This window comes from Athene noctua, chromosome 1 (genome assembly GCF_965140245.1).
Source record: "Athene noctua chromosome 1, bAthNoc1.hap1.1, whole genome shotgun sequence".
Lineage (NCBI taxonomy): Eukaryota > Metazoa > Chordata > Aves > Strigiformes > Strigidae > Athene > Athene noctua.
The window spans coordinates 153221338-153249033 of record NC_134037.1 but is presented as its reverse complement, the minus strand read 5'-3'; the positions used below and the strand labels follow the sequence as shown (position 1 = coordinate 153249033).

The following is a 27696-nucleotide window of genomic DNA, read 5'->3' as shown; positions in this document are numbered from 1 at the left end:
TAAGGAAAAGCTAGTAAATATAATATAATATAATATATATATATATAATATATATTATAATATATATATAAAAATATAATATAATACTCTTTTTGGGTTTGTTTTGTTTGGTTTTTTTTCATTGTACCATCTATCTTCTCTTTTACATTTATGGTATCTCAATTTTACTTAGTCGATACAAGGAAATACAATGGAGAGGGTTTTCAACATTAATACTTATTATGCTGGTTACTTATTTTCAGAATTATTTATTTCCAACCATCTTGCTGAGTGTTTGAGAGAAATGACTCATCTGCTAGTGTGTGCAATAAAGATAAAATGAGAGATTGTTTACTTGGCTAAAAAGACACATTATTTGTTTTCTTTTGAAATAGCTGAGAACATGACATGTAAATTAGTGTAGAAACAGCAATGCACATGTCCATCAGGAGGATCTGGTTTGTTAAAGAAGTATCAGAAGCAAATTTAGAAATATGACCCAACTTACTGTATTAAACAATGATTTTCAACTTACACACTGATATCTCACTGAGTAATTCTTCTGTATTTATTTTTATAATTTTTTTTTTAAGATACGCATTATATATTTGGCATTTGGACGACTGTGTGGTGAACTATACAAAATATATAGAGGAGATGGTGAAGATCTATGAGATTGGTTTATTTAAAAAATAAAAAAAGTGAGCGAAAGAAGTCTGATCATCCATTTATATTTGGGAGCTGAGATCAGTTGATTGTACAGACTTATCGAGGAAAACTGTGGTAAACCACATAACTTGAATTCATTTTCTACCAGCCTGTTACCACAAGAATGCTGTCCTATTATATATAGGTGAAATTTTTCTTTGCATGTTTGGGGAGGCAACAACTGTTGATTAACTCAACCACTGTCAAAAATGTTAAATCTGGTTAGTACCTCACTTTTTTTCTTTAGATTATTTTTGTTCTAGTCTTATTCCCTACTAATGGTATAGAGGTTGAAAGTGCATAGACCACTTTTTTCTCTCCTTTTCCCCTTACACTGGCATGTCTAACCTACTGCATCCATATTTAATTGTCTCTTCGGCATGCTAGTCAACTTACACAAGTTGGAAAAAATCCATATTTGCTGCATTGTGAGCATTTTGTAGAAGTGGAAATAATATTTGAAAGCCACAGAAAAGAGCAGTGATTGGTATTAAATTAATACCTTAAGGAATCTTAAATGGTATTACATTAGACAGTTCCTTGAATGACCCAAGGCTTCAAAGCTGTATTTTTCCCATCTAAGAGTCTAGGCTCATACCCTGGCAAGGGATGTCAGTTTTTCTAGTAACCCTTCTTCCGCAGTTAAAATGAAAGTTGGTAGAATTATCTTCCACACTAATGTCATATGGCAAATAATGGACACTAGACACTCTTAGTGATGAGGTTACTAAGAAGCTGTAACTTTTATTTCTAGCTTTTAACTGTTTTGTTAATACATTTTTACTTACTCCTGTGAGGAGATACACTGAAAACAAACGTGAACCTTCAGCTTTCACAATGAATTTCTCTAAACCAGCACAGTGATTTATTCCAATAGAAACTGTTAAAGTAAATTTGATCGGGTTTATATGTTAAGTGTAAATCTATTAATCACATGTCTAATCATAATAATATCCACCATTATAGTGCAGACAAATGCTATTCCTGATGCACATACTTGGCTGGAATTTTATTACTGGTACTCTCAACTTTGTGCTGTCAGTGAAACGCAAGATGGCCTGCAGTTAGCAGGACTGTGTGAGGGAAGTCCGTTTGCCTTAGAGCTAAGAGTCCCTGTCAAGAGGAAATGCAGAAAAGCGGGGTGAAGCTACAACCGTGCTGTATAATCAGAACCCCAGTTTGAGCCTCAGAGCATGATTTAGGGCAGATTTATAGTTACTCTGACATCCCCCAAAGCCACATCTAGGTCCCAGCTGACATCTGTTCAGGTATTCTATCATGTGCAAAGTGTATAGTAACAGTAAATTATGAAAATTATAGTAACGCTTTGCACTTGAAAGGCCCCTGCATAATTCCTGGTTGTCCCTGGTTTTAAAAAAATGATTGGACGGGTATTATATGACTTTGTTAGAAAGTCTGATTTGTAAAATATATTGGTGACAATTTTAACTTATTATTTTGAAACAGAAATTTGCCAAGTGCTTAGAATGTTCTATCTTTTAATGTCAATGCATGTATCACTGTTGCTCAATTCTGTAAACTGTATCAACATGAACACTTCTCCCAATTGAAAAAAAACAACAGGGAGTAAGGAAGAACATAAAATTATTTTTAGCAAATGCATTTTTAATTACTGAACTGCTTAATTATTGAGTACTACTGAAAATATCCTGTGAACCTCATCATTATGCAAATATATTCAGTTTTGGAAACAATTAAATGATAATAAAGCATTCTTTTTTCTTTTACAACGTATTACTGTAATGAAGCTGTTACCTCTCAGTGTGCATTTTAATGAGTTTTAAGTAACATTTTAATGAGCTCAACATTACCATAAACCCAAGGATTAGACAAAATTGAATTTACTGGGAAAAGGGAAGGGTTCATTAAGAGTTAATTATATAGTTTAAGAAGAAATATAATTCATTTTATGATGTCCCATCAACCAAGAATGCAGCGGTAGATCTATACTTATTAATAGGTGTAGAAATGCCATTATTATATTGACATAAAAACATGGTTTTGCACAGTACTGCTCAGGTTTCCAATGAAAGTTTCTGTATTGAAATCCCTGGGTCAACTTTGTTCTTATCCAGCTCATTATTACATCTGAGGAGGAAAAATACCAAGCTTTGTATTACTGGTTTGTAATTCCACCTACAATTTTTATAAACATCATGAACAGTGAAAACAAAGTTTAATAGATTCACTATTGCTGGTAGGATCTGAAGGCAGGTTATGAATAAATATCTTGGATTTATTATTTTAAAAAGGACTGGTAGAGATTTGAATCCAAGCTGCCAACTCTACTGACATGCTCACTCTAACAGTGGTCTGTTGAATGTCTGCAGTCCAAGCTCCTGGATGCTCAGAAATTGCAGGTAAATGCCCATGCAACAGCTCTATGCTGGCTGCACTGTACATTCAGATGTACGTTCAGATGTTCAGGCTCTGCACAATGCAGAGATAAACTGCTCAAGCTCAGTAAGTTCAGTTACACATTGGATTTACTGCTTTGCATCTGTCAATGTTGGCATTTCTTTTTAACCGTTTGAAAAAGCATGAAGGGCTGTAGCTCAGTGCCCTGAGACGTCTGGTTAGAAAAGAACAAGAAACGAATTTTAAAATCTTAAGCAAAGTATTAGTCACACTGAATTAGTATAGTGCTCTCTTGTCCATAGGATGGCCCTGTGACCTCCTGTTAAAAAAATATATATATATATATATATATATATGTATTTTGTTGATGTCAAAGACTTTTAGTGGGGTGAGGGAAGCTTCTGGCTTCATGAAATGACATTGATCTCCTGTACCCCACTGTTGTGGGGGAAAGAGCATTCTAGCAAATGTCTGTTTGAGAGAGAATAAACATGAGCAGTGGTCAGCAATTAGACCTGCTAGAGTTCCATCACTCCTGCATGTGCCAGACCCAAAGGTGTGCCCCAAGAGTGGCAATTCTGATTGTTGAGCTTCAAAACGCTAAGGTGCACCTGCAGACCTACGTTGGAAGGATGATTCTTTACAACAGAAGACAGGGTACCGATAGCATTTAAAAAGGAAGTCTAATTAGTACGTTGGATTGAATAAGTGCTCAAAAGGAAGTGCAAAGAAGAGCTATTAAGCAGGTAATAAATTCTGGGTATGACAGGAACAAAGCAAAGTGCCACTGAAGGTGTAATTATGAGCCACATTGTACTAAACTTCCGTTTGATCACCAGCAGAAGTGTTTCCATCTCTTCTAAGTTGTTTCCAGCTGATCCATCTGTTGCTAAGTAAGGAAGGAAGCCCCTATGAACAGAATTAAACTGTAAAAAGCAAACGTACCAACTGTAGGCTGAGCATTGTTTAGTACCCCGTGTTTTCTCCCCCAGAAGCTCACCTCTTTGTATGAATGTGGCAGCCCAGTCAAATGTGTGGAAGGCTTCAGAGAGAAATGGAAAATGTTCTGTATCTACATCTGGAATTGTTCAGAAAAGGAGGAGCAGAGTTACAGAGGTCCTTCTCAAGGGAGAAGTTAATTCAATTTGCCTTAATTGAAACTGTACAAGCAAACTAGAGAATGTTTCCAGTTCTCCTGGTCTCAGAGAAATCCCACAGCATGCACTGGTTATATGAGCTATTGTGTTTTATATATTCCTTATTCTAAATATAGGGAAGTATAATGCATACTTTAACAATACATTTTCCTTGGTGGAAAATCGGGTTTAAGTAGTACTATTCTCTCTTGGCCACTTACTTCCTCTGCTTGTCATTCTATCAGTTGCTTATGGATCTAGGCTGCGAACTGGGTCAGTGGAGTGATCTGGGTTAAAAATCCTCCAAACAGGAGATTTCTTTTCTTTTTCTTTTTTCTAATTGGCATAGAATAAAATGTTTGTACTACTTGGCCTAAAACCTTTCCCAGGTGAGGACTGTGGCAGGCTAAAAATTCCCTCCATCCAATCCTGTCTAGTCTAATAATCTAATCTGCCTATTTCAATATTATACTTTGTCTATCATATGGTGCTTCAATACTTTATCTTGTCAGTATAGCCTCTTGTTTTCTAATGCAATTGAGGAATGACAGTAACTATAAATATTCACAAATTAAATCTTTTGTGGGAGTTACAGACACAGGTACTATGTGTCTAGTTGAACTCGGTGCTAAGAAGGAATGAAATGAATGATTTAAATGTGCCAGGAGGTTCCCATTTTAAATAATACCTATTTCAGTATTTAGTTATTAAATGTGCCTGTGCTGAAATAGATTCTTCGTTACACTAGTAGTTTATATACAAAAAGCCAAAGGAAGAGGAAAGATTGTAAAATTTATTTTATATTCCAATTGTGGAATTAACAGAGGTCTTTCAGACACTTAAGAGGAATGTGAGCCCTTCATTTGAAGGGCTGCTCCAGCTCTTGAGTAACACGCTTGTTAAAGGCTGTTTTACAGGCACTCTCAGATTGTTTCTTCTCTATGGTCTGGGGTAAACAGTTATTTGAGTTGTGCTGTTTGCCATTTTTCTCTTATTTTAAAGCCATCAGCAGATACGTAGTTACCCTGATTTTCTATTGTACTGAACTGCCAAAGGAATATTCAGCACCAGGGGTTTAGAAGGATGTGTGGCATGTGGGGAATTAATTTTGTTTTAGTTTTGTTATACTGTTCATTTTTCTAATGTGCAAAATTTGTTGTACATGAAATAGCACTTTGGGAAAGGGGTATTACATAGAAAAAAGGATTGTTTCACCTTTACTGCAATTCAAAATATCATGCTACTATATTTACAACAGTATGTCTTGGGAGCTGGTGTAACCACTCATCTGAAGGTCATGTGGACTCTTAGGCACAGCATAGTGTGACTGGAGGGTGGAGCTGGACACCCAGGTTCTGATCTCCCTCTGGGTGCTGAAGCTCCCCTTTGAAATTTGTTGCTTCAGGCTATTATGGTTGGTCTTTGCTCCTGCTTCTTTATATTTTTTTCTTTCCTCTTGCAAAACGTAGTGAATAATAATGAGGGCAATGTGAACTTCTTACATTCTTTTACTCTTTTGAAAATAAGTGGGAGAGTTATATTTCATATTGTATAGAAATAATTCCTTATGCTATTTGAGCAGATCAAAACTGCAAAAGATTTCCTTCAAATTACACTAGTCTCTTCTTTGTTTTGTATAAAATCACAAATCTGGGGCTTTCTTTACATGTTTTGACCATAGAAAACTACTGCTCTATCTAGTTGTTTGTGAATTACTTTCTAGCTGGTAGCATCTTGACAGAACTCAAATGACTCTGTCCCAAGAGTGTTTAATATAGAGTCTACATATCACGTTACTCCTTCAGTTCTTTAAAGCTCTGGAAACTTAAATTCATTATGCAAAGTGATATGGTGATAAGTGACAGATAAAGTGTTTTGCAGTGTTCAAGATAATCCAGAAAAAACGTAATCTAACATTTTTGGTCAGTTCTTAAATTTGAAGGGAGTCTTTTATGAAAGAAGAATCCAATGATAAAACTTAAAAACCCCCAACGCTTGGAACACTGGAAAAAAAAGAATGTTCTTACTGTCTTCAGAGACAGTGGAGTTGGAGATTTAAGGAATGAACAGTGTCTTTGACCATGCATCCTTCCTTTTTTAATGTATTGTAGAGTATTAAAATAATATTGAATTAAAATAATATGCAGTCATAAGTGGTAGAGGAGTTTTAGGGGGTGTACTTATGATGTAAATTCTTGGAGAGGGAGTACCAAATATGGCTGAAGCGGTGAGAACACATAGTGGTGACTTGTAGCCTTCTGCTGTCCCACTCGCTGAATATACAGCACTTCCGGCTGCTGGGAAAAATTCTAAAAAAAATTAAAACCGTCAAGCCCTTCAGAAGGTTAACAATTAAAGAAGGCACACTGGGGTCAGATCCAGCAGGAAATGCCACTGGTGAGCCTGTGTGCAATGATGTGCCCATTTATGAGACATGAGGCCAGCCAGGGCTATAGAGCAGGTCTGTTTAAACGGCATCTGGCAACCACCCCGAAATGGGCTATTGACATAAGGACAATTTGCAGGATGGGAAGTGAGGTATTCAAGAAGCAGCAGACAGCTCCCACTGGTTCTGCATACCAGCTGTGGATGCATCTCATGCTTCATATCTGACGGTGTGGTTTCACAGTCCCCCTGAAATGGAGTTATGAAAGCTTATTGAGAAATACGTGCCTTGCTATGTCTGCTCAAATATCCCATTTTCAATCCTTGCTTCTTAAGGGAGCAACACAAAAGCCCTGACAAAAAAAAAAAAAAAAAAAAAAATCTCACAAAAACCTCAGTAGATGAGTTTTAGCTTATAATTACCAGATAAAGCTTGATAGAGACCAGGGTTAGGCACAAGGTCATGGGGATGGAAGGAAGAGAATTCCTATGTTGGGCAGCAGCCTATTTTGTTTGATGCTTTGCCTAATGTGGCTGAAGTGTAGCAGTAATGTGGCAGTGACCCCCTGCCAAGATGGGAAAGCATCCCAGCTGTTGTGTATGTGTTGTGCATGTATACACAAGAAGTTTATTAGAGGCTATTCACACTTCAGTGGAGCTTGGAGATTGTAGTCTGTATTGTATTGGTTAAATGAAGCATCTAATATTCTATATTTCTTCTACAAGAAATATTCACTCATTTGTATTCGTTTTCATGATTCTCATCTGTTCTTATTCCTTTGTTTTACTGAGGGCACATGTACTTTTTAGGTGTTTGACTGGACTTGAACTGGAAGCCGAGGGGACTGAAGCAGCTAAAGTGGTTGCAGGAAAACCAACTTCAGTCTGGAAACAGAAAAAATACAATTGCTCAACGCTGTGTCAAACTCTAGGTAGCATGCATCAGGTTAGGCACAGTGCTGCAAGTACCTGGCAGCGTTACTTTTGTACTCACAACAGTAAACTTGCATGCTATTATACTGTGGTTTCTGAACTTACTAATTAAATCTGTACTTTCTTGGGAATCTCTGTGCTGTACTCTGTATGTACAGTACAGTTTCTGTGTGCTCTTCTGAAGCACTCGATGAAAACCTCCTACCTGAATTTCTGAGTTCATATATCTCTGACAGTAACATCTGAGGTTTTATGAATGCCATTGCTTTTGAAAATTGCTCGTATTTTTCTAATTCCTTTAAGTTTAGAATGTTTGGATTTTTTAAAATTTTGCTTATTAGAACCTAAGAATAGCTGTTCTGCAAGAGAGCAAAGGTCTATCCAGTCTTGTCTATCCTGTTTTCTGACAGTAGCCTACTAGGGATTCAGAAGGATTGCCTCTTTTACCAAACACAGTCCTTCCTACTGCATTGCTGGAAGAGAAGCATAGTTGGTGTGATTTGAAGAGTCCTCTAGTGATTTTGATGAAACTAGTCCCTTGTTCTTGCTGCAAAGAAGACATGCTGGAATACAAATGACAGTGAAAGTACACTACTTCAGTTGTGATGTGGTGGTTTTTGAAGTTATGCTTGCTTCGACATCTGATATTCTTACTAGTTGGGAAAAAATAAATTACTTGCTCATGATTTTCAGAATATGTAGTCCATTAAAAGTGAAGAGCATGTAAAAGCTAACGTCAGACTTGAGTTTAAAGGATAATTAAATAACTATTCTGGTAAACTGATAAATGTCTGATCCTTGTTAAATCTTAAGACTTACAACAGGCCATGCACATTTTTCAAAGTTTGTTGTCTGCCAATTGTGGTACCAGTTCTTCTAGAAAGTCTCTGAACTTTTAAGCAAGTAATAAGGTTTTTAGTTTCAATGAAACAAAACTCTTGGTAGCATGTCTCTTGTTACCATTAGCAATCTGTGAAGTGCATTCATCAAGAGTGATTATGCTATAAGAAAAAGGAAATCTGCTCTGTATCCTAGAGAAAATTTTTCAACATATTATGTTGTGTAGCTTTAGATTTCTGAAATTACTTAAATGTGGTCTTCAGGATATTTGCATTCATAAAGAATACTTGGTTATGTTTATTGTTTCTCTTTGCCTTTCTCGACTGTCAAAACACAGTGATGCTTTTGAAGATTTATAGCAGATGGGTAATGAGATTGCTGACTGTTAACTGCAGCATTCAGGATTTGTTGGTGGAAGGAGGCAGGAGTTTAAAAAAGAGAGAAGGTTATTGGGGCTTCATTGCAATGAAGACAGGTGATAGAATTTTGTTTTCAACCAGGAAGCTTAAACATAAATATGTTATGTTTCAAATTAGAAAAATATCCACTCTTCATGCTATCTAGTAGTCATATACAGTCTTTCAGAAAAAAATACGGAGATGTCAGATTGCATTCCAGTGATCTCAGTGAATCACAAGAAAGGCAAGGACATTATACAATTTTTCAGTAAGTATATTCAGTGTATACACTTAATTCACACAAATAGCAGCCTTTAAAAAGTCAGAAACCAATCATAAGCTAATGTTTCCAATAACTATCACTTGTATACCTGTGTAAATTGTGTAAAAGGGAAAACAGGTCGTCAGAGCCCTTATTTGGGTTAACTGTTGAAGAAAGATTTCAAAGTCTGACACTTGCAGTGTGTACTGTAAATAAGAAAGGAAAAAGCTTATCTTCTTTCCTGACCTCTGTGCAATCAGCTAATTGGGGTATACCTCAGACTGAAATTTAGAGGAGAGAAAAAATCCCCAGCCGTCCCCCACTGACTCTGTCTAGAATCTGTCAACTTACTTGTCAGTGTCAGTTCATGCACCTGATTTCTAGCATTGTAATTCTCTGTTCATCTGGTTTAATATATTCTGTATTTATAAGCAAGGGTCTCCACTTTCATGTTTGGACATTAATGCTCACCACAATGTCCAAATCTGATAGATGTCTATATCTGTATGTATGAGCTGTTAGAATTTTTAGAGGATGTGTCAGAGTGGAGTGGTTTTTCCACATTTTGGTCTTTGATGAGGCCTGAGAATAAAGAGTAAGCTACCTTTAACTGTAAGTACTGAGTAGGTTATTGAGTTCATAAGCATATGAAATAGGAGTGAGAAAAAGGAATGAAGCCAAAGAAAGTTGCTGAATCTCCAAGGAAGAAGATACGCCTTCTTTTGTTTCTTGATGCAGGTATCTCCCTGCTGCTCTCTTCCTCACTTTGATTTCTAGGGACCCTACTAATCAAACATTGCTGAAGCTACTGGACTCTTTGAAAATATCCTAACACCTCTGAAAATATATCTCGTGGGTTTGGGGCCTCATCTTAAAGCAAAGTCTGAACATTTTGAGTCATGATAAATTAGCTAGCATTCATGTCTCCTAGGCAATATCTGTATCAAGAGATAGGTGAAGGATGGGAAAAAGAACAGGAGGAAAAAACTGTATAGTTCCTTATAATCTATTTTTTAAAAAAGATGGTAGCTTTTCCTGGGCAGTGCACATGCAGAGGGAGCTCAGGAACTTCCTGGGAGGCTTGACTAGGACTATTGCCTAGGTTGCAGTTTTTTGTTTTTTTTTTTTTTTAATTTTCCTTACAAAATATGACAGAGGCAGCTGCTGAATCAAAGAGGTAGGGCAGCAGCATCATCAAACAAAGTGTGTTATTATTCTTCATGAGGAAGGTTGTCTATAACCCCTTGATTTTTTTCTGTCACCCCGTTTCAGTAAGTAATGCTGGCTTGCTCAGGGACCATTTCAGTAGATCATACACATTAGCCAAGTTCTAAAATACCCCCTTGCACCATACGCTACCTAAAGTATAGTAATCCTTTAATCTGTCCACTGCATGACATCTGGGCAGTTATTTGACATAATAATTCATGTTGATTGTGCATATCAGTATGTATCAGAGGAGAGAAGCGCCAAAGCAGTGGTGGAGAGATGAGGATTTAGGAAAATGCCTGTGGGGCAGTGCCTTGGATCAGGGGAGACTTACCTGCATGTAGCAGGTGAGCAACCTGCCACTGATGTGGCTGTGTAAGATCTTTTTATGAGAGTAATATTATCCTGAGATAAACACAAAACAGAATAGGAGGGGGAAGATAAACTACCAGGACCCAAGTTACAGAAATGCATTAATATTTACTCGGTATCTCTTTATACCCTCTAGTCAGCACGACAGATGTAGCTGTGTTTTAATACATTATCATTCATTGAAAAAGGCAAAAAAGATAGCGTTTCCCTCCCTCCCATCCCCGGTAATCTCAGATATTCACCGTGCATGCCGGGGGGAGGAGGTGGAGAGCTGAGCACTGGTGGGAGAAGAATGCAATTATCCCAAAGCCTCCTGACGGGCATCCACTTCTTCCTTCCAGCTTAGCTGCTCTGACCACAGGCTGGGGGCTCGTGGGACATGGACCAGATTGAAAAAGTAGAAGCAGACAGATGGTTATTTGTAATCATCATGTAAATGTAAATCCTATAAAAATGTTTTCTTTCTAAGGGCCTGAAAGCCGTTGTAGTGGAAAGCAGGATTAAGGCATGGATATCTAGCCTAGAATAATTTTGACCCCACCACCTTCCCTCCTACCCCATAAACGTCGCGGCTTTATCTCCCTTTAAACAAATTGCTGGAGCCTCGGTCAAGGAAATTAATTCGGTTTCCATGTAATTCCCTGAGTTTATGAGCATCAGTTTGACCAAGGCCTGGATTTGGGCCTAAGCTGGCAGGTGCTGGTAAGCAGTTGCCTTGGTAGCGGTGACTTCTTTTTTCTTCTTTCTCCCTAACTCTGGCAGGTGCGTGGCCTGCAAGTGTTTATCTCAGCGCTGCCATTGCTTAGATGGGCTTGCTTTCTGTGATTACACTTGCGGGTACCTGTGAATGGCCATACAGGACTTTGCATGCCTTAAAGGCCGACGTGACAGCCCACAGACATCTATCTTGTTTGAGCAGCATCAGCTTGTTCGAGCTACAAAGAGACTGATCAAACTTTAATTAACTTTTGTCTGCAACACCATTGTAGGCTGTGTATACAATTTAGCTGTCCTTTCCAGCTCTCCTGTTCCCCTGATGCCTTTCCAGGCTGTGAGGTGTAGCCATCCGGAAGCTTTTCCCTTCTGAGGCTTTGCCTCTCAAAACGTGAGGATGTTTGCAGTGCCATCAGGGTGGCAGAGGGGAGCATCGCTGTTGCTGCCATTGGGGCTGTGCAGCATCCTCTGGGGTCCTGCTCTCCGAGGAGACCAGGTGTGCTGCTGTCCCAGCATGGGCAGGCAGGACAGGATGCTAGCGATCCTTCTCTCTGGCATCCCCTGTTAAATGTAGGGCAACACCCATGCAGGCACAAAAGCAGCTACGTAATGTGTTGAAAATGTTGAAAACATGGGATGAGGAAGAGGAGCTTGATGGCTTTTTGCCACTTGTGTTGAATTTTTAATACACTAGTATTTCTGCCCTGCCAAGAGGGCCCTGAGGAAGGCTGGCTTCTCAAGTGAACAAAAGCCTCTTGGCAGTGTGTGGAGAGGCTGATCTGCTCAGGCACACTAATAGTTATTTGGAAGTACCCAGCAATTGTGGATAATTGACTGAGGAATATTCTGCAGCTCTCAACCATTTTTCTGTTTTCACAGATGATTGTGCCATTAGATATGGTGAGTGCACTAAGCTGTGCTGCAACTTTTCCACTTACTGTGCTAATAAGTGTGAACTCAACTTCCAGTTGGTGCTCCTTTCTTCTGTGTCTTTCTGTGACACTGGAATGGGACAGCCGAGCTCACCAGCTTGTGCTCTGGTCTCCTCCACATGTGCCCTTCTTCCCTGCTCCTTCTCTCTCAGGGTGATGTTTGGATGTGCTGGGATGACTGTGCTGATCAGATTAACATCTGTGCTTTGTATCATCATTGTTATATTGCATTAAAAGCACTGAATCACAGGAAAGGCAACTTGTGCCCTCTGCTCTTCGTCTTGTTTTTCCCTCTGCTTTTATTCTTTTTCTTCCTTTATCTGGCTTTTTGTTTTCACTCTGCCTAAACTTACAGTGTTCCCCGTCTTCCTGAGTTGTTTTCTCTCTTTAATTTATATTCCACACATTTTTCTCTTATCTTTGCCTTTCTGTCCCTGCTTTATTTTTTCCTATTTCATTTTTCTCCAGCCATTTTTTTGGTTTTCTCCAAAACACAGAATACTTTAGATGGAAATGGTGAGATATATCTATTCAAGATTCGCATGTGTAGTGAGGTACAGAGCGAAATTAAGTAAACCCTGTAGCATCAATTTTGTCTTCCATTCAAGCCAGATTTGCAGTAAGACTAGGGTAAAGGAATGTGATAAAATCAATTCACCTCTTAGCCTCATATTCTGAGGCTGATTGGAACCTTACACAGTTGCTTGGATGATTCAGAGGAAGTTAATGTAATTTGCTGTGTATCACCCCAAGAAACTGTATTTGTCAGCTTCATGTAGCAGTGTGAAATGTTCAAAGAAAACACTTTCCTTAATATTGCTGCCAGGAGTTAGGAGTCAGGAGTATAAAGTCATTATGTTGTGGAATCTGCTGATTTTCTGGGGATTTTCCATTAATAGATTTGCACTGAGGTTCTATAATTGTACAAAGAAGCAAGCCAATAAAAAATAATATTTTTTTTTTGCATAATGATAATGGAAGAAGTTGATGTTTATCCATTTGCTAGTTACATGAAAGAGGGCATAGCATTGCCTAGAAGTATTTTTTCTTCCTGTGTGACATAGTGATCACAGAGACACATGAAGATGCTTCCTAAACCAGGTGATTTTCTAAGACTTTTTTTTCCAGTTCTTGCCTTGAAATTGCTATGGTATTAGCTTTCCTGGCTTTGCAAAATGTTATAATGCCAAATAGACAGCAGCCCGTTATCTTCAGTGTACTGCTTCTGTGCTCTGCATTGCCTAAGTTATTTCTTCCATTTGATCTTGACAGCCTGTAAATTATGTTTCTGTCGGTTTGATTATTATGAATCAGAAGTGTATGAGGGATATGTATTAATCAGAAATATTTTGGGGTTCAGTGTTTTGTTATCTGTTGGAAAAAAATCTATCAACTGGGTGTGACATCTAAGAAGACTATGGGTTCTTGACAGAGCTGCATTTGCTGCCGACTATGTCCTGTCACTTTTATTTTATGCATCGAGAGCAAGACCTAAATAATCACTCTTTTTTGTGTTAGAAAAGGAATTAACTTTCAATTAATTCCCATCTTCCTCTGGGATCTACCTGTATATACCAAAATTGGGAACATTAAAAGTTACCTCATATGTCATTTTGAGTGCCACATATATGCAGCCTGCTCACCTCAGCCCATTCAGAGACCAATTCTTATATGTATTAATCATATTTTCTTCTGGCTTATTACAGAACAGGAAAATATTCCATTCCAAATGTTAAAATGGGGCACATTTTATTAACATGGAAAGCAGTAAATTATCTTTGCTTATGAAATGAGACCGAGCAATTTCTGCTGAACTCTTCTTGACTTGCCCCTTCACTAGGATACAGTGTTTTCTAATTTCTCAGAGGGCCCTGGTTCCATTAAGGGCGAGAACTGTTTTAAAGCTGTAATGAAAGCCATACGTAGCTGAAATTCAAGGAGGGGAAATGCCCTAAATTCTATTTCAGTAGCTCATCTAGAGCTATTTTCAGTTTTATGTTTATAAGAATGTCAATTAACCTAGAGACTAGGACACACATGGAAGAAAAACGATGAAGTGGATATCATTTTAACACACTGAAGCCAGCTAGTTGGACCTAATCCTTCTTTATAGAAGCTTGATTTACATAAGAAGCTGGCCTGTGTTGCCTAATTTAGTTCTCAAACAGCTTGGTGATTTAAATGCTCTTTCCTTTCAATGTCATGGGACAGCACTGGTCGAAGTTGCAGCAATATTAAAACTAAAAAATAAAAGGAAAAAATAAATATGCTGGAAGCACGCTACCATCAGTTTGGTTTCTTTGACACCCTTTCAGAATTGATGATCACTTTGGCATGTATTCGGTGATAACAATAATAACAGTAATAATAGCAATACCCTTAATCAAGGTATAACTCTGCAATTCAGTATCAGATGTGTCACTTCTTTACGTAGCTTATGCTGAAGTTGGAGATCCAGGCAAGCCCAATATTCAGCATGTTGTTTTCTATTATGAAAATAACTCAACATCAGACCTGCAATGCTACTTTTGCAAGGAGGGGAAGTGACCCTATCAAGGTTAAAAAGTGTAATGATTGCTACAGGTCTTTCTAAGTTAAATGCAGAGCAGTGTTCTTATCTGGAGACAAAACAAAGGAAAAAATCCCATGTATGTGAAATCTGCCTCCACTGGAGAAAAGGTCATGCCTCACCAACTTCTTGTATATTTTATAAAAAATATAAGATGCAAAGTCATCACCTAATAATGGTTGAGACTTGTTTGTTTCATTTTATGTGTATCTGCATGTATTTCACCCCCACCACCCCCCACCACCCCCCCTTACACTGTCATCACTTTAGTAATTTTTTTCCTTCTTTCCCTCATTTATTGCATTAGTGCTACGGGATGACTTCCGCCAAAACCCTACAGATGTTGTAGTGGCAGCTGGAGAGCCTGCTATATTGGAGTGCCAGCCACCTCGTGGACACCCTGAGCCTACCATCTACTGGAAGAAAGATAAAGTCCGTATTGATGACAGGGAAGAGCGCATCAGTGTGAGTACAACTCAGGTGGTTGTCTATAGACACAGGGCCTGCACTGGACCCTGCAGCTGAGTGAGTGCAGTAGAACTTTACAGTTTTATAGTCTTTCCTGTAGAGACTCATCATTACTCTTGACAGTTTGCCTCTCTGAGCTTTCCCAAATGAGAGGTGGAAGATTGTTTATTCCTTCTGGTTTGGGTCTCCAACTTGAACTTCTTAAGGCTTGATTTTTATAACCAATGTAACAGAGGTCCATTACAGCTGTAGATTTGGTCATGTAAGGTGCTCTGTTAGATGAGGGACTCAGTGGATGTCTTTGACCAATTTGGCCTTACCTTTTCTAGATTGCAGTTCAGTGAAATGAGAATATCAGACCTTATATCAGAGAGGTGCTTTAAAGATAAAGTCAGTCATGTCTAAGAAGTACACAAATACTCCATGGGAAAAAACACAACAATTTATGATTATATTGGTAATGTTGTATTTAGAGTAGTAATTGGGATGTATATTCTAAATGAAGGCTGAAGTTATACTCTAAAGAATTATTGTTCCTGAATAGGAATACATGTCGAGTAAATAAGTAACACTGGTTAGATTCTGTGACAGTTCATTCCAAGTACTGAATGAAAAAGTATCCAGCAGAAATACCTAATTTACCAAGTGATTAGAATTTATATCATGGTGTGTGCAAGCAAATGGGATAAATTAAGGCTGTGGGGACATCTTTCTAATTTTTAAATGCTTAGCTTTTCACTCTTCATATTCCTTCAATAAAGTTTTATGTTGTATGTAATGATATGTTAACTCACTCAGTGCTGACCTTATTCAATATGGAAGTACTATCAGGAAGCTTGCTTGTTGCTTTGGATACCTAAGGAAGTATTTCAAGCTAAACAATCTAAGTAACTGCTCTTCGTGAGCCAGGCAGTCTCTGCTAGGGTCTGTTCAAGAGTAGAGGAAGGAAGAGTGGCAGGGAACTGCTTATCACTCCCTGACTCTCAAGTTTTTCTTTGGCTATATTCCTAGTTTATTCAGAAGCATCCACTGTCTAACTTTTGACACCAACTGTGACTTCACAAGCTGCAAATTTGTTCCTTTACTTCTTTCAACTACCCTGCTCTTTTACTTCATAAGCACCCTTTGTAGCCAGGAAAATGTTAGGTCTTATGGGAGTCAGGTGAATTCTCATTTTGGGCTAGATTCAGTCTGTTTGCATCAAGGAAAAAAGAAGATCTGTCTTAATCAGTGAACAAGGAAACTGTTCAGACACCAGTAAAATAAAATGAACTAAGTAAAACTAAGTAAAATTGCCTTTCTCTTGAGAGAGATGTCGAGTGCTTTACATATCACCATGCAAGAAATACAAGTGCACTGCATTGTCAAAGAGGCAGAAAGAAATGTAATCTTTGAAACATAAAGCATCAGGTGAAAACTGAAGAAACAACTGAAATGCAGTTAATATCAATCAGTAGGATAAAATGTGTTCTAGAACAGTTTAAAGATATTTAAGTATATAGGATTATAGTTTTAAAACTATACATATATTTACAAACAAAACTTTTAAATGCTGTAGCTGTGGGACTTGCTGCCTGAGAAGGTAGCCATTTTCTGGTATCTTTTGTTTATCTGAATTTAAAAATATATTCCTTGCTTTGAAACAGATACGTGGTGGGAAGCTGATGATCTCCAATACAAGAAAAAGTGATGCTGGCATGTACACTTGTGTTGGAACAAACATGGTCGGGGAGCGAGACAGTGATCCGGCAGAGCTGACTGTCTTTGGTAAAGCTTTTGTTTCCTTTATCTTACAAATGTCATAGACTGAATTGACCTCAGTGGATCATCAAAATAAGAGACAAAACAAGGTTAACAAAATAGAATAGTACTTTTAAGCTGCATTTCACAGTTTCTGAAGAAGACCAGGTTTCAAAGGCTGCAATTTATAATTATGGAGCTGTGATAGCTCAACATTTTCCTTCTAAGCGCATAGTTTCAATCTAATCAGTTCCTTAGTGCTATGCATATACTCAGAGATGGTAATGCAGGACATAATGCTCTCCTTCACAAAATTGCTAAATGTAATTAAGCTACTTCTAATACAGTTGACAATGCCTGCTTAACAGAGATTTGGACCAGCATTGCTGGTTTAAATAATTCCTTATTCCTGTGGGGTTGTGAAATCAAACCTTTGTAGGAGAGCACAAAAGAGCTCAACTGATCAGTTAAAAAGTCATTGGAGAAAATCCCAAGATCAGCTTTTTGAATATAAAGAGATACTTTTGTTATTTGTTTTTTAAAGGGCATGAAACAGGTTTTCATCCTGTAAGCCAGGGCATCATTTAGATTTTTGGTGCTGCTGAATGAATCAAAAATGAATAGGTTTCCTGTGTGAAAGAGCTTTCAGACCTGATGGGCAAGGCAAGAAGTTTTTAGGAACATTTGCCCTATGGTTAGGAACTAGAGTGAGAATAGAGTAATACTGAACCTAGTGCTGAATCCATCCTGCTATCAACTGGAAGCAAAGCCGCAAAATCCTGCTGTGGTACATTCTGCAGTCATGACATTTCTATTTACCATTAGCTGTGGTTTTGCAGGAATTAGTCAAGAGGTCTTGAGCAAACAAAAGAAAATCAATAAGGAAAAAAAGGTCGCTGCTAAAGAAAATGCATACATGAATATGAAAGAGAAAGAGAAATAGTGTTCATGTTTTATCCTGCTACATCTCTTTGATATCCTTGGTACAATACCAAAATTCCAAACAAGACTCCTTATAATTCCAGTAAGACACTTTGTAGAAATCCTGAGGTCCTTTCTGAAGCAGATGCTCCTAATTTTTTCACCTTCTGCCTAATATGGTGCACTGGAAAACTCAGTCACACATATCGCCATCTGTGTTTGCATGTATGTGCAATTCCACATTTGTTTGTCCGCTTTAAGAAAACATATTATGGGATTCACAAAAGGCATAGATCCATGAGTGACTGAAGATATGCTGCTTTCTAGCATTACAAGACTGTAAAGGCTTCCACTCCACTTTGTTGTGGGTTCATGGAAGCATATGACTTTTGAAGACAGAACTAGTATACCTTGCAAAAAACCACAGGAAGGATCTCTATCAAATTATTGTGTCCTTTACAGCCAGTCTGTTGAAGCTGTGCCTTTATACAGATGTAAAAGAGACATGACATATCTTCTTCATCAGTTTAAGTACTGATAATCTCTGTTAATACTCCCTGTGGATAGCAAGCAGATTGCAGTCCTAAACTACAAAGCCTTAAGAAATCCTTAAGAAAATAATTTTGTTAAAAAGCATTGAACTGTAGGAGTAAAAACTGAAATATGCATGTAATTTCATATCCTGCAGAGCTCTGAAAAATATTAGGTTTGTCTTGATATGTAAAATAATACATAGCCAATTACAGTATTCTGGGGTTTTTTACAGGATTTAATCATAGCAATCAACTCATAAAATACAATCCAAGCCTATTTTGTGAATACTGAAAAAAATCAGCATTAAATGAAGATAAATTAGATATTTTAATTCTTCATAATTGTGTTAGACTACCTAAAGAAAAATGTATTTAAAAATCCTTTCTTATCTGAGTATCTTCCTATGTAAAGTTCCCCTTCTATCTAGGTATTCCCTTCCTATCTTCCTTTTTGTTGTACAAGAACAGCACGCAGGAAGCCGGCACTCAGGTTATGATCTGCTGTTTGACAAGACGAGTCGACTTATCCTGTGCCCATTTCCTGGCTGCCACTTGGCTTTGAAGCTTTATGTTGGTGTACTGGGCTCACTGTATAGACATGTCCAGGTTAGTCCTGGTCCACTCCATACAAAAGGACGGGGCTTGGCTTTGCCTTCCACCACCAGAACAGTTGTATCCCATTCCTGGGTGCCAGGCAGCAGCTCCTGTGTGCGTGGGGGTGTGCACAGTGCACTGGAGAGCATTAGCCATGATGTTTCCAAGAAGCAATGTATCTACTGGACAGTCCAATCAGTCTGTGCATACACAATAAATCCAATAAATCTAGCAACCCTGGGAAACGTCAGATTGGCTGTGTATGTTCAGATTGACTTTACTGATCATGGGCAAAACCACAGGTTATCTGTTAAGTCCACAGCCTTCCTCTAATGTGACTCATAGGTGTGAGGAACATGGGAATAGTGCAAAGGTTGAAAAAAATATGCTAAAATATCATAATACTTATGTATTATTCATATGCCCAACTTTAACTGTTCTCAACATATTTGAAAATGGACTTTATAATTAAAAATAAGATATCTTAGCTAAGAGACTTAGAGAATTTAATAAAGTGGCTGGCAAGCCTAGAGCTGGTGCTGATCCTGGAAAGGAATGTGTATTAATTAGCTGATATTAATGTCTCTATTCCTTTTCCAAATAATAAGCCCCCAGACCCTTTCCATAGTGTGAAGGGGGGCTTAGTAAACACACTGCTCTGTAGGAAAAGGATCTGTTTCATACTAGCTCTCAAACCTTTCCAGGAATCAGCCACTTGTTACTTTTGGCTTTACAAGTTTTTCTCTAATACCTGAAGTTAATTTCTGCATGTGACTCATGACAGATCTCTGGCTCCCTGTACAGTAAATTTAGCTTGAGGCATTGCCTCTGGAAAAACTGAGCCAGTATGGTGGCAACTGGTAGCCTGAGGGGAACAGCATGGAAGCCTAACCTACAAGATTACACCTTTCCTGAGTTTAAAAAAAAAATAAAAAATAAAATGAGCAATAAGAACCTTGGAAAGAAGTAGGTGAAGAAAATTAAAGTTTCCCATGTGCAAAATGTATCCACTTGGCTGGGTACCCATTCAATAACCTTTGCTGAGAGATAGTTGTGAATACATGTAGAACTTTCACAAAACAAGTAATTTTTTTTTTCAGACCCATCTGCATAGAAAATCTAGTTTTCGACTTCTAGACACTGCTGAGAGCATACTGTTAGTGTTGGTGCAGATTGCATTTCTTTTGTTCCCATGTCATGATTCTTCTACTAGCAGAAATTTGCCAAACTTTCACAGTAAAATATCATAAAGCAAACTGATTATATAAGCAGTGCTTCCCAAAATTACTCCTGTGTTTTGAATAGTGACAATGATGCGTTACGTTTTGTTAGTCTTCTCTTTCAACCACTACTGCTAGTTTTTGCCTTTATAATGCTCCGAGGTGTAATCTTGGAGTAAAGCAAGACAAGGTCTGTCACAGAGCCTAAGTTGGCCTTTAAAGGAAGTTAATAACTAATCCATCAATCCTAATGTTCACAAAAAGAGGCAGCGTGGTACTTTCTTATTATGGACAAACTATTCTAAAGGCCGAATTCAGAAGTTTAAGTGATACAAATTAGGCTGCTTTGCTTGTGTTTGGTCTCATAGCCTTTGCCTGAACAGAATTAAAGTAAGATGCAAAACAGAAACAGTTTCATTCCAATTTGTAAGAAAGCGTGGTTTGTAAATACGTAATATGGAGCCAGAAATTAAATAAGTAAGAATTACTGCTTAAGTTAACCTTTTATCATTTTGCCATGCTGCTGCACTCTCCACAGATAAGTTTTCAAGTTGTTTTAACTATTTCAGACTCCTTTTTGTTCCTTTGGACTTAAAATGGTATGTTTGAAGAGAATGTACAAAGGTATATCTTGTATATTGATTCTGAAGTTCAGTGAAATCAATGAAAGCCTTAATATATCAACTTCAAGAGGCTGGCATCAAGCAGTGGAAAAAGATATATTTAGAAGACCCTCAAAAGAATAGAAAGCATAACTAAGAAGAGTACAAAAATGTCTTAAAAGATATGTCAATTCAGACATATTAAAGATTGTTTTGGATTAATCTTTGATTTTAGCTTTGGTACAAGAACCTTTTTTCAGCTAATAAGGTCCTGTGGGACGAAGAGGTATTTTTGTCTGATGATTGAAGAAGTATTCGTGTTTGATGTTCTCTAGACATTGTCAGGCTGAAAGAGATACCACTCCAGAAAGAGTATACTACGATGACATGATGTTAGAGGAAAAGAACCAACAAATTCCTTAATGAAGACATTGTGACCCATTTTACTTTACTGAGCTCTGACTATGTGGAAGGCCTTAGCAGAGAGTCTTGCCCCATCGTACCCTGGAAATTACTCCCAGAAGCTTTGCCCACTTGGAAAATCTACCAAAACAGGGTATAAGTTCAGAGTTCAAGACAGAGAAATTGACAGGGTGTATTTTGTCCTTCAGAGCAAAGCTCCTCCTGTTTTTCTTCAGATCCTTGTATTTCCCACTTGCAGGGTACTTGTGGCAGTTTGCAAAAAGTCAGTTTGGCTTTGCAATATTTGTTATCCACAGATATTGACAAGTTGCGATAGGATAATGATACTGGTGTGAAAAAGGGCCTGATCTAGTCTCCGAAGTCTGTACCTAATGCTCAATGAAAACTGAAATTAACACAGTTGTAGATGTATATACAAGTAGAAGGCCACTAACAACTGATAAAAATCATTCTACTTTATTTGCATGTAGCTCTTAACAGTTCTCTGTGCCTTTACTGTGCAAGCTTATCATATCTTGGGTATTGCTTAGAGTGTAGAAGTTTGTGATGTCTACACAAGTGCTTATTTCTCAAATGAAAAATGGAAAAGTGCCTAATAGAAAGAAGAATGTCTCTAAATATAAACCCAGCTGCTTTTGTAATTGTATTTTCATTTATTTGGCCAACATAGGTAAATTTAGTGTAATCTTGGTATCCTGTATTCTTCCACATCTTCATTTTTGGCAGAGTGCTTTACTTTATCCAGATCATGTTGCAGTTAATAAAATATCTACACTATTGACAGCATTCTGAAGTGAAACTTACTTACAACCATCTAATGTTTCTTTTTTTCCTTTACATCAGAATGCTAAACTGAAAAAAAGTTTTTAACTATTTGCTATTAAATCCCTCTCGAGCCTTTTAATTAATTTTAATAGTTCTTTCTAGAACACAAAAACATTTGAAAAAAATTATGTCTTCTCTTCAGCAAAGACAGAGAAAACAGTTCTAAATCAGATTGAGCCTCTACATTATGGGGACCATCAAATCCTTCACTACAGCAGTTGCCTCAGCAGAGAAAATATATTAAAGTCGTTAGGATCATTTTAATTAGATTGAAGGCCCTTATACGGCTGTCTAACTTTTTGAAGAACAGAGAAAGGGCAATAATACATCTGAAGGTCATCTGAGTCTCTCTAATAGACAGTGATACTCAGACCAATTGGTAAATAGAGGAAAAATTGAGTTCTGGGGTTAACTTGTGTCAGCACCCAAAGCAAGTAAGAGATTTTCCCATGTTTCTGGTTAGGATCAGTTCTGCAGGTTTTCTTGCAGCATGTATCTCAAGCACTGCAACAGATTGTAGGTGTGTGTCCAGATTGCTTTAACAATCCCCTTGTATAACTGCAAGCAAAGTTTGTTCTGAAGTTATAAAGGTCATCCTAGTAATACCACGACTGGTTGACATGACATATAACCATGACCTATTTTATAGTTCTCTTCAAAGGTTTTTAATATTCATCAGAGAAAGTCTGGGAAGAGTGGGTACTTTATTTACTCAGTGAAAGCTTATAAAATAGCTATATTAAAATTTTTTATATATGTCTGTAATTTTAATTTATTACCCTTCCTTTTTGTTTTTCAAATATATTCTGTTCTGAATTCTGTTGACAGAATAACAATGTTTAGTTTTACCACAAGGCTTTATTTATGGGCAAACCATTTAAAAAACAAACCAAACCAAAACAAAACAGGTTTAGCTCTGAAACTAAATTTGACCTGGCTGTGTGACGAAACCTTCCTTATTTAGCATGCTTGGGCAAGCAGCGCTCTGTCTCCTGAGAGATTAACATTGTAAGCAAGTTATGCAGGTGACTCAAATCCAGTTAATCTCACATAAAGAATGTTAATTGCGTTGGCAATGGCATTCACTCTGATCACTTTATAGCTGTATAATTAGCTATTGGACATATTCAAGGGTCTGAATGATACAAATACAGGAAATAACATGAGATAACTTTTTGTTTCATGATTCACACCGTGCAAAATACAGAGATGATGGAAAAATAGAAATAGAAGTTATTGGTATTTGCATGTCCTTGCTGACTGGGATCTGTACTTACATAGCTATTTATTTTCTAGCAAATTCTTAACTGCTTTGGAAAATATAGTTTGAGAAGCTGATCTGAAACAAACATGTACGTATACTCCTAAATTGCCTTGATGTGGAATCAGGTGATTTACCTAATGACCTTTGGGCCATTTACTGTCTCATCATCTGAGTTCTTCTCAAAATGTGACAGGAATTTATTTTCTCATTTCCTGTACACAAGCATTAGCCGTTTCATAAATATGCATATGTTAGTTTCTTAGCTTTTTACAGGCGTCTTTTATACACATGGTCTAAAATAATTTTTGTATGAAGACTAAGTCAACATACAGACACATGCAGAATTCTTTAATTCAATGTGGATGAACCAGGGTCTCTAAATCACCTATGAGAATACTGATCTGGATCTAATTTTCTTGGTTTAGGATCATCTCTTGAAAAACAAATGCCAAAATATAGAGTGTACCATTTATGAGCCCAGAGCAAGTATTGGTCTGAGCCCTTCTGAGGAGAAAAGTTGTGAATGAGATATTCTTGCAAATTTACAGAAAGTTTTATTAAGATATTCCCTTCTAGATCCACGTAGTGACACGCAGGCAAAGTGCATTGCTTAGCATTAATGTTAACAACTAATGCTTTTGCTGCTTTGTCCAGTTTTAATAAGTTTGCCAAACTGAAAGTCTTTGTCCAAAATTTTCCATGCCTGATTAGAAAACTGTTTGGTTTTTTTTATTGCCAAAATAATTCAGTCTTTAAAAATGTTGACGTTCCTGCAGTTTGAAGGTGAAAGGAGTAATTGGAGGGAAATGGGGAAGGATTTGAAGGAGAGGAATGGAGGAAGCTTTTTGTCCTGAGAAATGCAGGTCTCCCATACTAAATAACAGGGACCTAACATTTTAGGGGAAATAGCTATACTATGCCAGAGATGTAATTTTTTGCTTGTCCAATGAATTTTCACTAAAATTATGCACCTAGCTAAATAAAAATAAATCATCAATTTATATGCCAGAGACACCAGGTAGAATGCAGGTGTGAACAGCATCTTCCTGCAACTGCACTGCACTCCTTTTGCTGTCACTCTCCTGGGATGATGCTTGGTTACTTCAACTGATTTTTCTTGTGTTAATATTGCGGGTGGGCTGTATTTGGATGGCGCAGAGGAAAGAAGCTCCAGTTCAAGTGTAGTTCAAACACACAGTGGAGAAGAGTCAGTTTGCTGTGAGGTATGAAGAAGGGAGAGACATGGATAGTTGGAAGGGAGACTGGACTTGTGAACTTGCTGGGTTCCAGCTGTGAAAAGCAATATTCTGGGCTAGGAGGAAACAAATCAGCTGAAGAAGCAGTCAGCAGTTGGAAAGAGCTGGCACAGCCAGTGGTGAAACACAGAGGGACTTGAGGCACTGTCACAGGCTGGCAAAGACACATAGGTGAGGTTATGAGCAAGCCCAGCTGGACGTTGGAAAGGTCAAAGGAGACCTCATGCACAGGGAAGGAAAAATCTGATGAAGCACACTCAGAACAAGGAGCGGCAGTGAAGGTTATATGTGGCTTGTACACAGATGTGAAACAGGGGATAAAGACTGAGATTTCAACGTGCAGAGAGAGACTAGAACTGGATTTACTTGCCCAAACACTGCTGGAACCTGCAGGGCCTGGGCAGTACTAGGAATAGGACAAAAGCAGTGGCTTGGGAGAAACAGGGAGAAGAATCTCTGCCTGTTAGATATGGTTTTATCTCTAGCATCTGGAAAAGTGCTATAGATTCTTGAGCATGTCTGTTCTTCTGCTGACAAAATATGTTTTTATCTTCCATTAGGTCCCCCTACTAGTATCATGGAATTCCTATCTGATGCTGTCACTCATTTACATAATTATTAACAGCTGGTTTTGTGTTCCTTATTTTCTGACTTAATATTCTGATTGGCAAAAGTGGTGAATATTTTATGGGCTGCAACTGAATTCAATGAAGGTTGAACTTTGAACACGCAAAATTAATGCTGGATTCTCAAAAAGAAAAATATTTGGCTGTTTTGTGTTTCAGGTTGAGCATCAATATTTATCAGATATTTTTTACTTTGCTTTCTTAGATCTCCATTGCACCTTGGGGAGAAGCTATGATAATAAGTGAATTGTTTATGAAGCATTAAGATAGGCATAATGGAGGTCATGAGGAAATTAATAATTCTGCCTTTGAAGTCAAGTTTGAGTAGTATGACAGGAGGCCACCCACTAAATGGTACAACTAAAGCAAAATATTAAACACCTGCTCATTAAATGAATACCAACAATCCAGAGATGTTTGGGGAAAAAATAATATGTGATCATATAATTGCAACCAGTCCCATAGGGCATAAACAGAAAGGGAGTGATTAAAGGGCACGCAGGCAGCCTTAGTTCTGGCACTGAGGTGCTGCATGCTTGATTTTGAAATCTTATTAACGTTCTTTTAATGTTGGTGGTTTTTTTACTCTTTGGATATAATAAACATGGATAGCCATCCCATAAACTCAGCTCTGTAGTTATCAAGACAAACTTCCTGAGTCAGAATCTGGTATTGCCTACATCAGTGTGAATTTTTAGTAATTAAGTGACATCATACCCTTCAACTTGCTAAGAGTGAAATGTGAAATGTAGTGTGTAATCCATTTTAAATGTCTTTATAATAAATCCCTATCTTGAGTGGAAATACTGCTTCATATAAATCCAGTCTTATGATAGTTTGACTCTAGCATAAATAATTTATGATAATAAAAGTGTGGTATGGCTAGGAGAGGACAGAACAAAATGTATGCAATCCAAAGGCAACTTGGAAACTAACCCCAGTGACATCCTTTCAAATGAAATTACCGGTACTTTGAGTTTGTACCAGTATAACTGAGATCAGATTGTGGCTCTGCATCTGGATTTTAAGCAGGCCTGTACAACATTATGATGATTAATAATATTTGTAGTTGTGCAGGCTAACATAACAAGAGTAAACAGAACTTATTATTCAGACCTTAATTTAGTTTTCCATGGTGAAGTTAGTGATGGGGGTCAGGGAAGCTCTGACCTCTGTACAGTAGTCCACAATTGGCAGAGATGCATAACATGGAGTTTACATTTTCGTCCGAAGCATCAAGATACTGATTATTGCCAAAGGCAGGCTATCTCCATGGGCAGATCATATACCACTCGAGCAGGCAGGAGCTTTTAGATCACGCTCTGTGTATGCAGCAGTGCAGAGCCAAAACATTGAAACGGAAGAGCACAGCCTTGGAGACCTCTCTGCTGGTGTGGTGGGTGGACAGTTTGTGCAAGCTTAGGCTTCCTTCTGGTGGCACTCTGCTCTTGCATGCAGGCCGGATGCAAGAGCCCCTGCCTCTGCAGCCTGGGAGTCGTCTTCCCAGCTCTTTGTGCACTTCATCAGTTCCACTTGTCTGAATTTGTGGAGCTCAGCCTCCTTTCTTCATTCTGTGAATCGGTAAGCAAAAAGATGCTGAAAAGTCAAACGTGTTCATTTCAACCCTCTGACTCACTAAGGAATTTTAATGTCTCTTTCAAGAACGGCCCACGTTTCTCAGGCGACCAATTAACCAAGTGGTGCTGGAGGAGGAGGCTGTGGATTTCCGGTGCCAGGTGCAGGGGGATCCCACACCTACAGTCCGGTGGAAGAAAGATGATGCAGACTTACCGAGAGGAAGGTGAGAGCAACATTTGTGTTCCCCACACTTTGAAATTTTGATTGTTGAGTCATGCTGGAATCATTCCCTACTACTTACAGTTTGTTATTTGACATGATGGCTGATTTATTTCCCATATTGCTGGTCTTTGGCACTACAAAACCTGTTCCAGAGCCAGCTGAGCAGGGAAACCCAGTCTGGATTGAATTGTCCAGGTAATGGATTCCTCTGGAAGAAAAGCGATGTGTAGGTATTGTAAGCACATGGGTATTCACTGAATTTACTGGAGAAAGTAAAGGTGGTTTAGGAATTACTAATTATGTACTAGACTTCATAATAACATGCTGATATCAAAAGGAAGAAGGCTTGGCTGGAGAGTTGAAGAGGTACTCCATTCACTAGGAGGGTGAATTAGAAGCAGCACACTGTGGTGGGCTTTGCTGGCTCCTTGGCTCGTGTTTGTTAAGTCTTGGAGAAGCCTTCTTCAAGAGGAAACAAAAAACTAAACTAGTAGAAGTGGAAAACAAAGTTGAAATCTGGAACTGTCCTCTGGTGTTCAAGAAAGATTTGTTTAGTCTGGAACAAGCGCAGAGAAAATTCCAGAGTGAGCAAGGGGATGAGAGTCTCT

The 27696-nt window shown here is 38.0% G+C and overlaps 1 protein-coding gene across 4 annotated transcripts in view; it reads left to right on the top strand.

Annotated features, from left to right (window-relative positions):
* ROBO2 (roundabout guidance receptor 2) overlaps nt 1-27696 on the top strand; it is a 950293-nt gene that overhangs the window by 782862 nt on the left and 139735 nt on the right. For all 4 annotated transcript variants that reach the window (XM_074901798.1, XM_074901780.1, XM_074901788.1 and 1 more), the window contains exons 3-5: nt 15124-15281; nt 16931-17051; nt 26951-27089. In XM_074901798.1, the coding sequence (XP_074757899.1) occupies nt 15124-15281; nt 16931-17051; nt 26951-27089 (418 nt within the window). The remainder of the gene's footprint in view (nt 1-15123; nt 15282-16930; nt 17052-26950; nt 27090-27696) is intronic.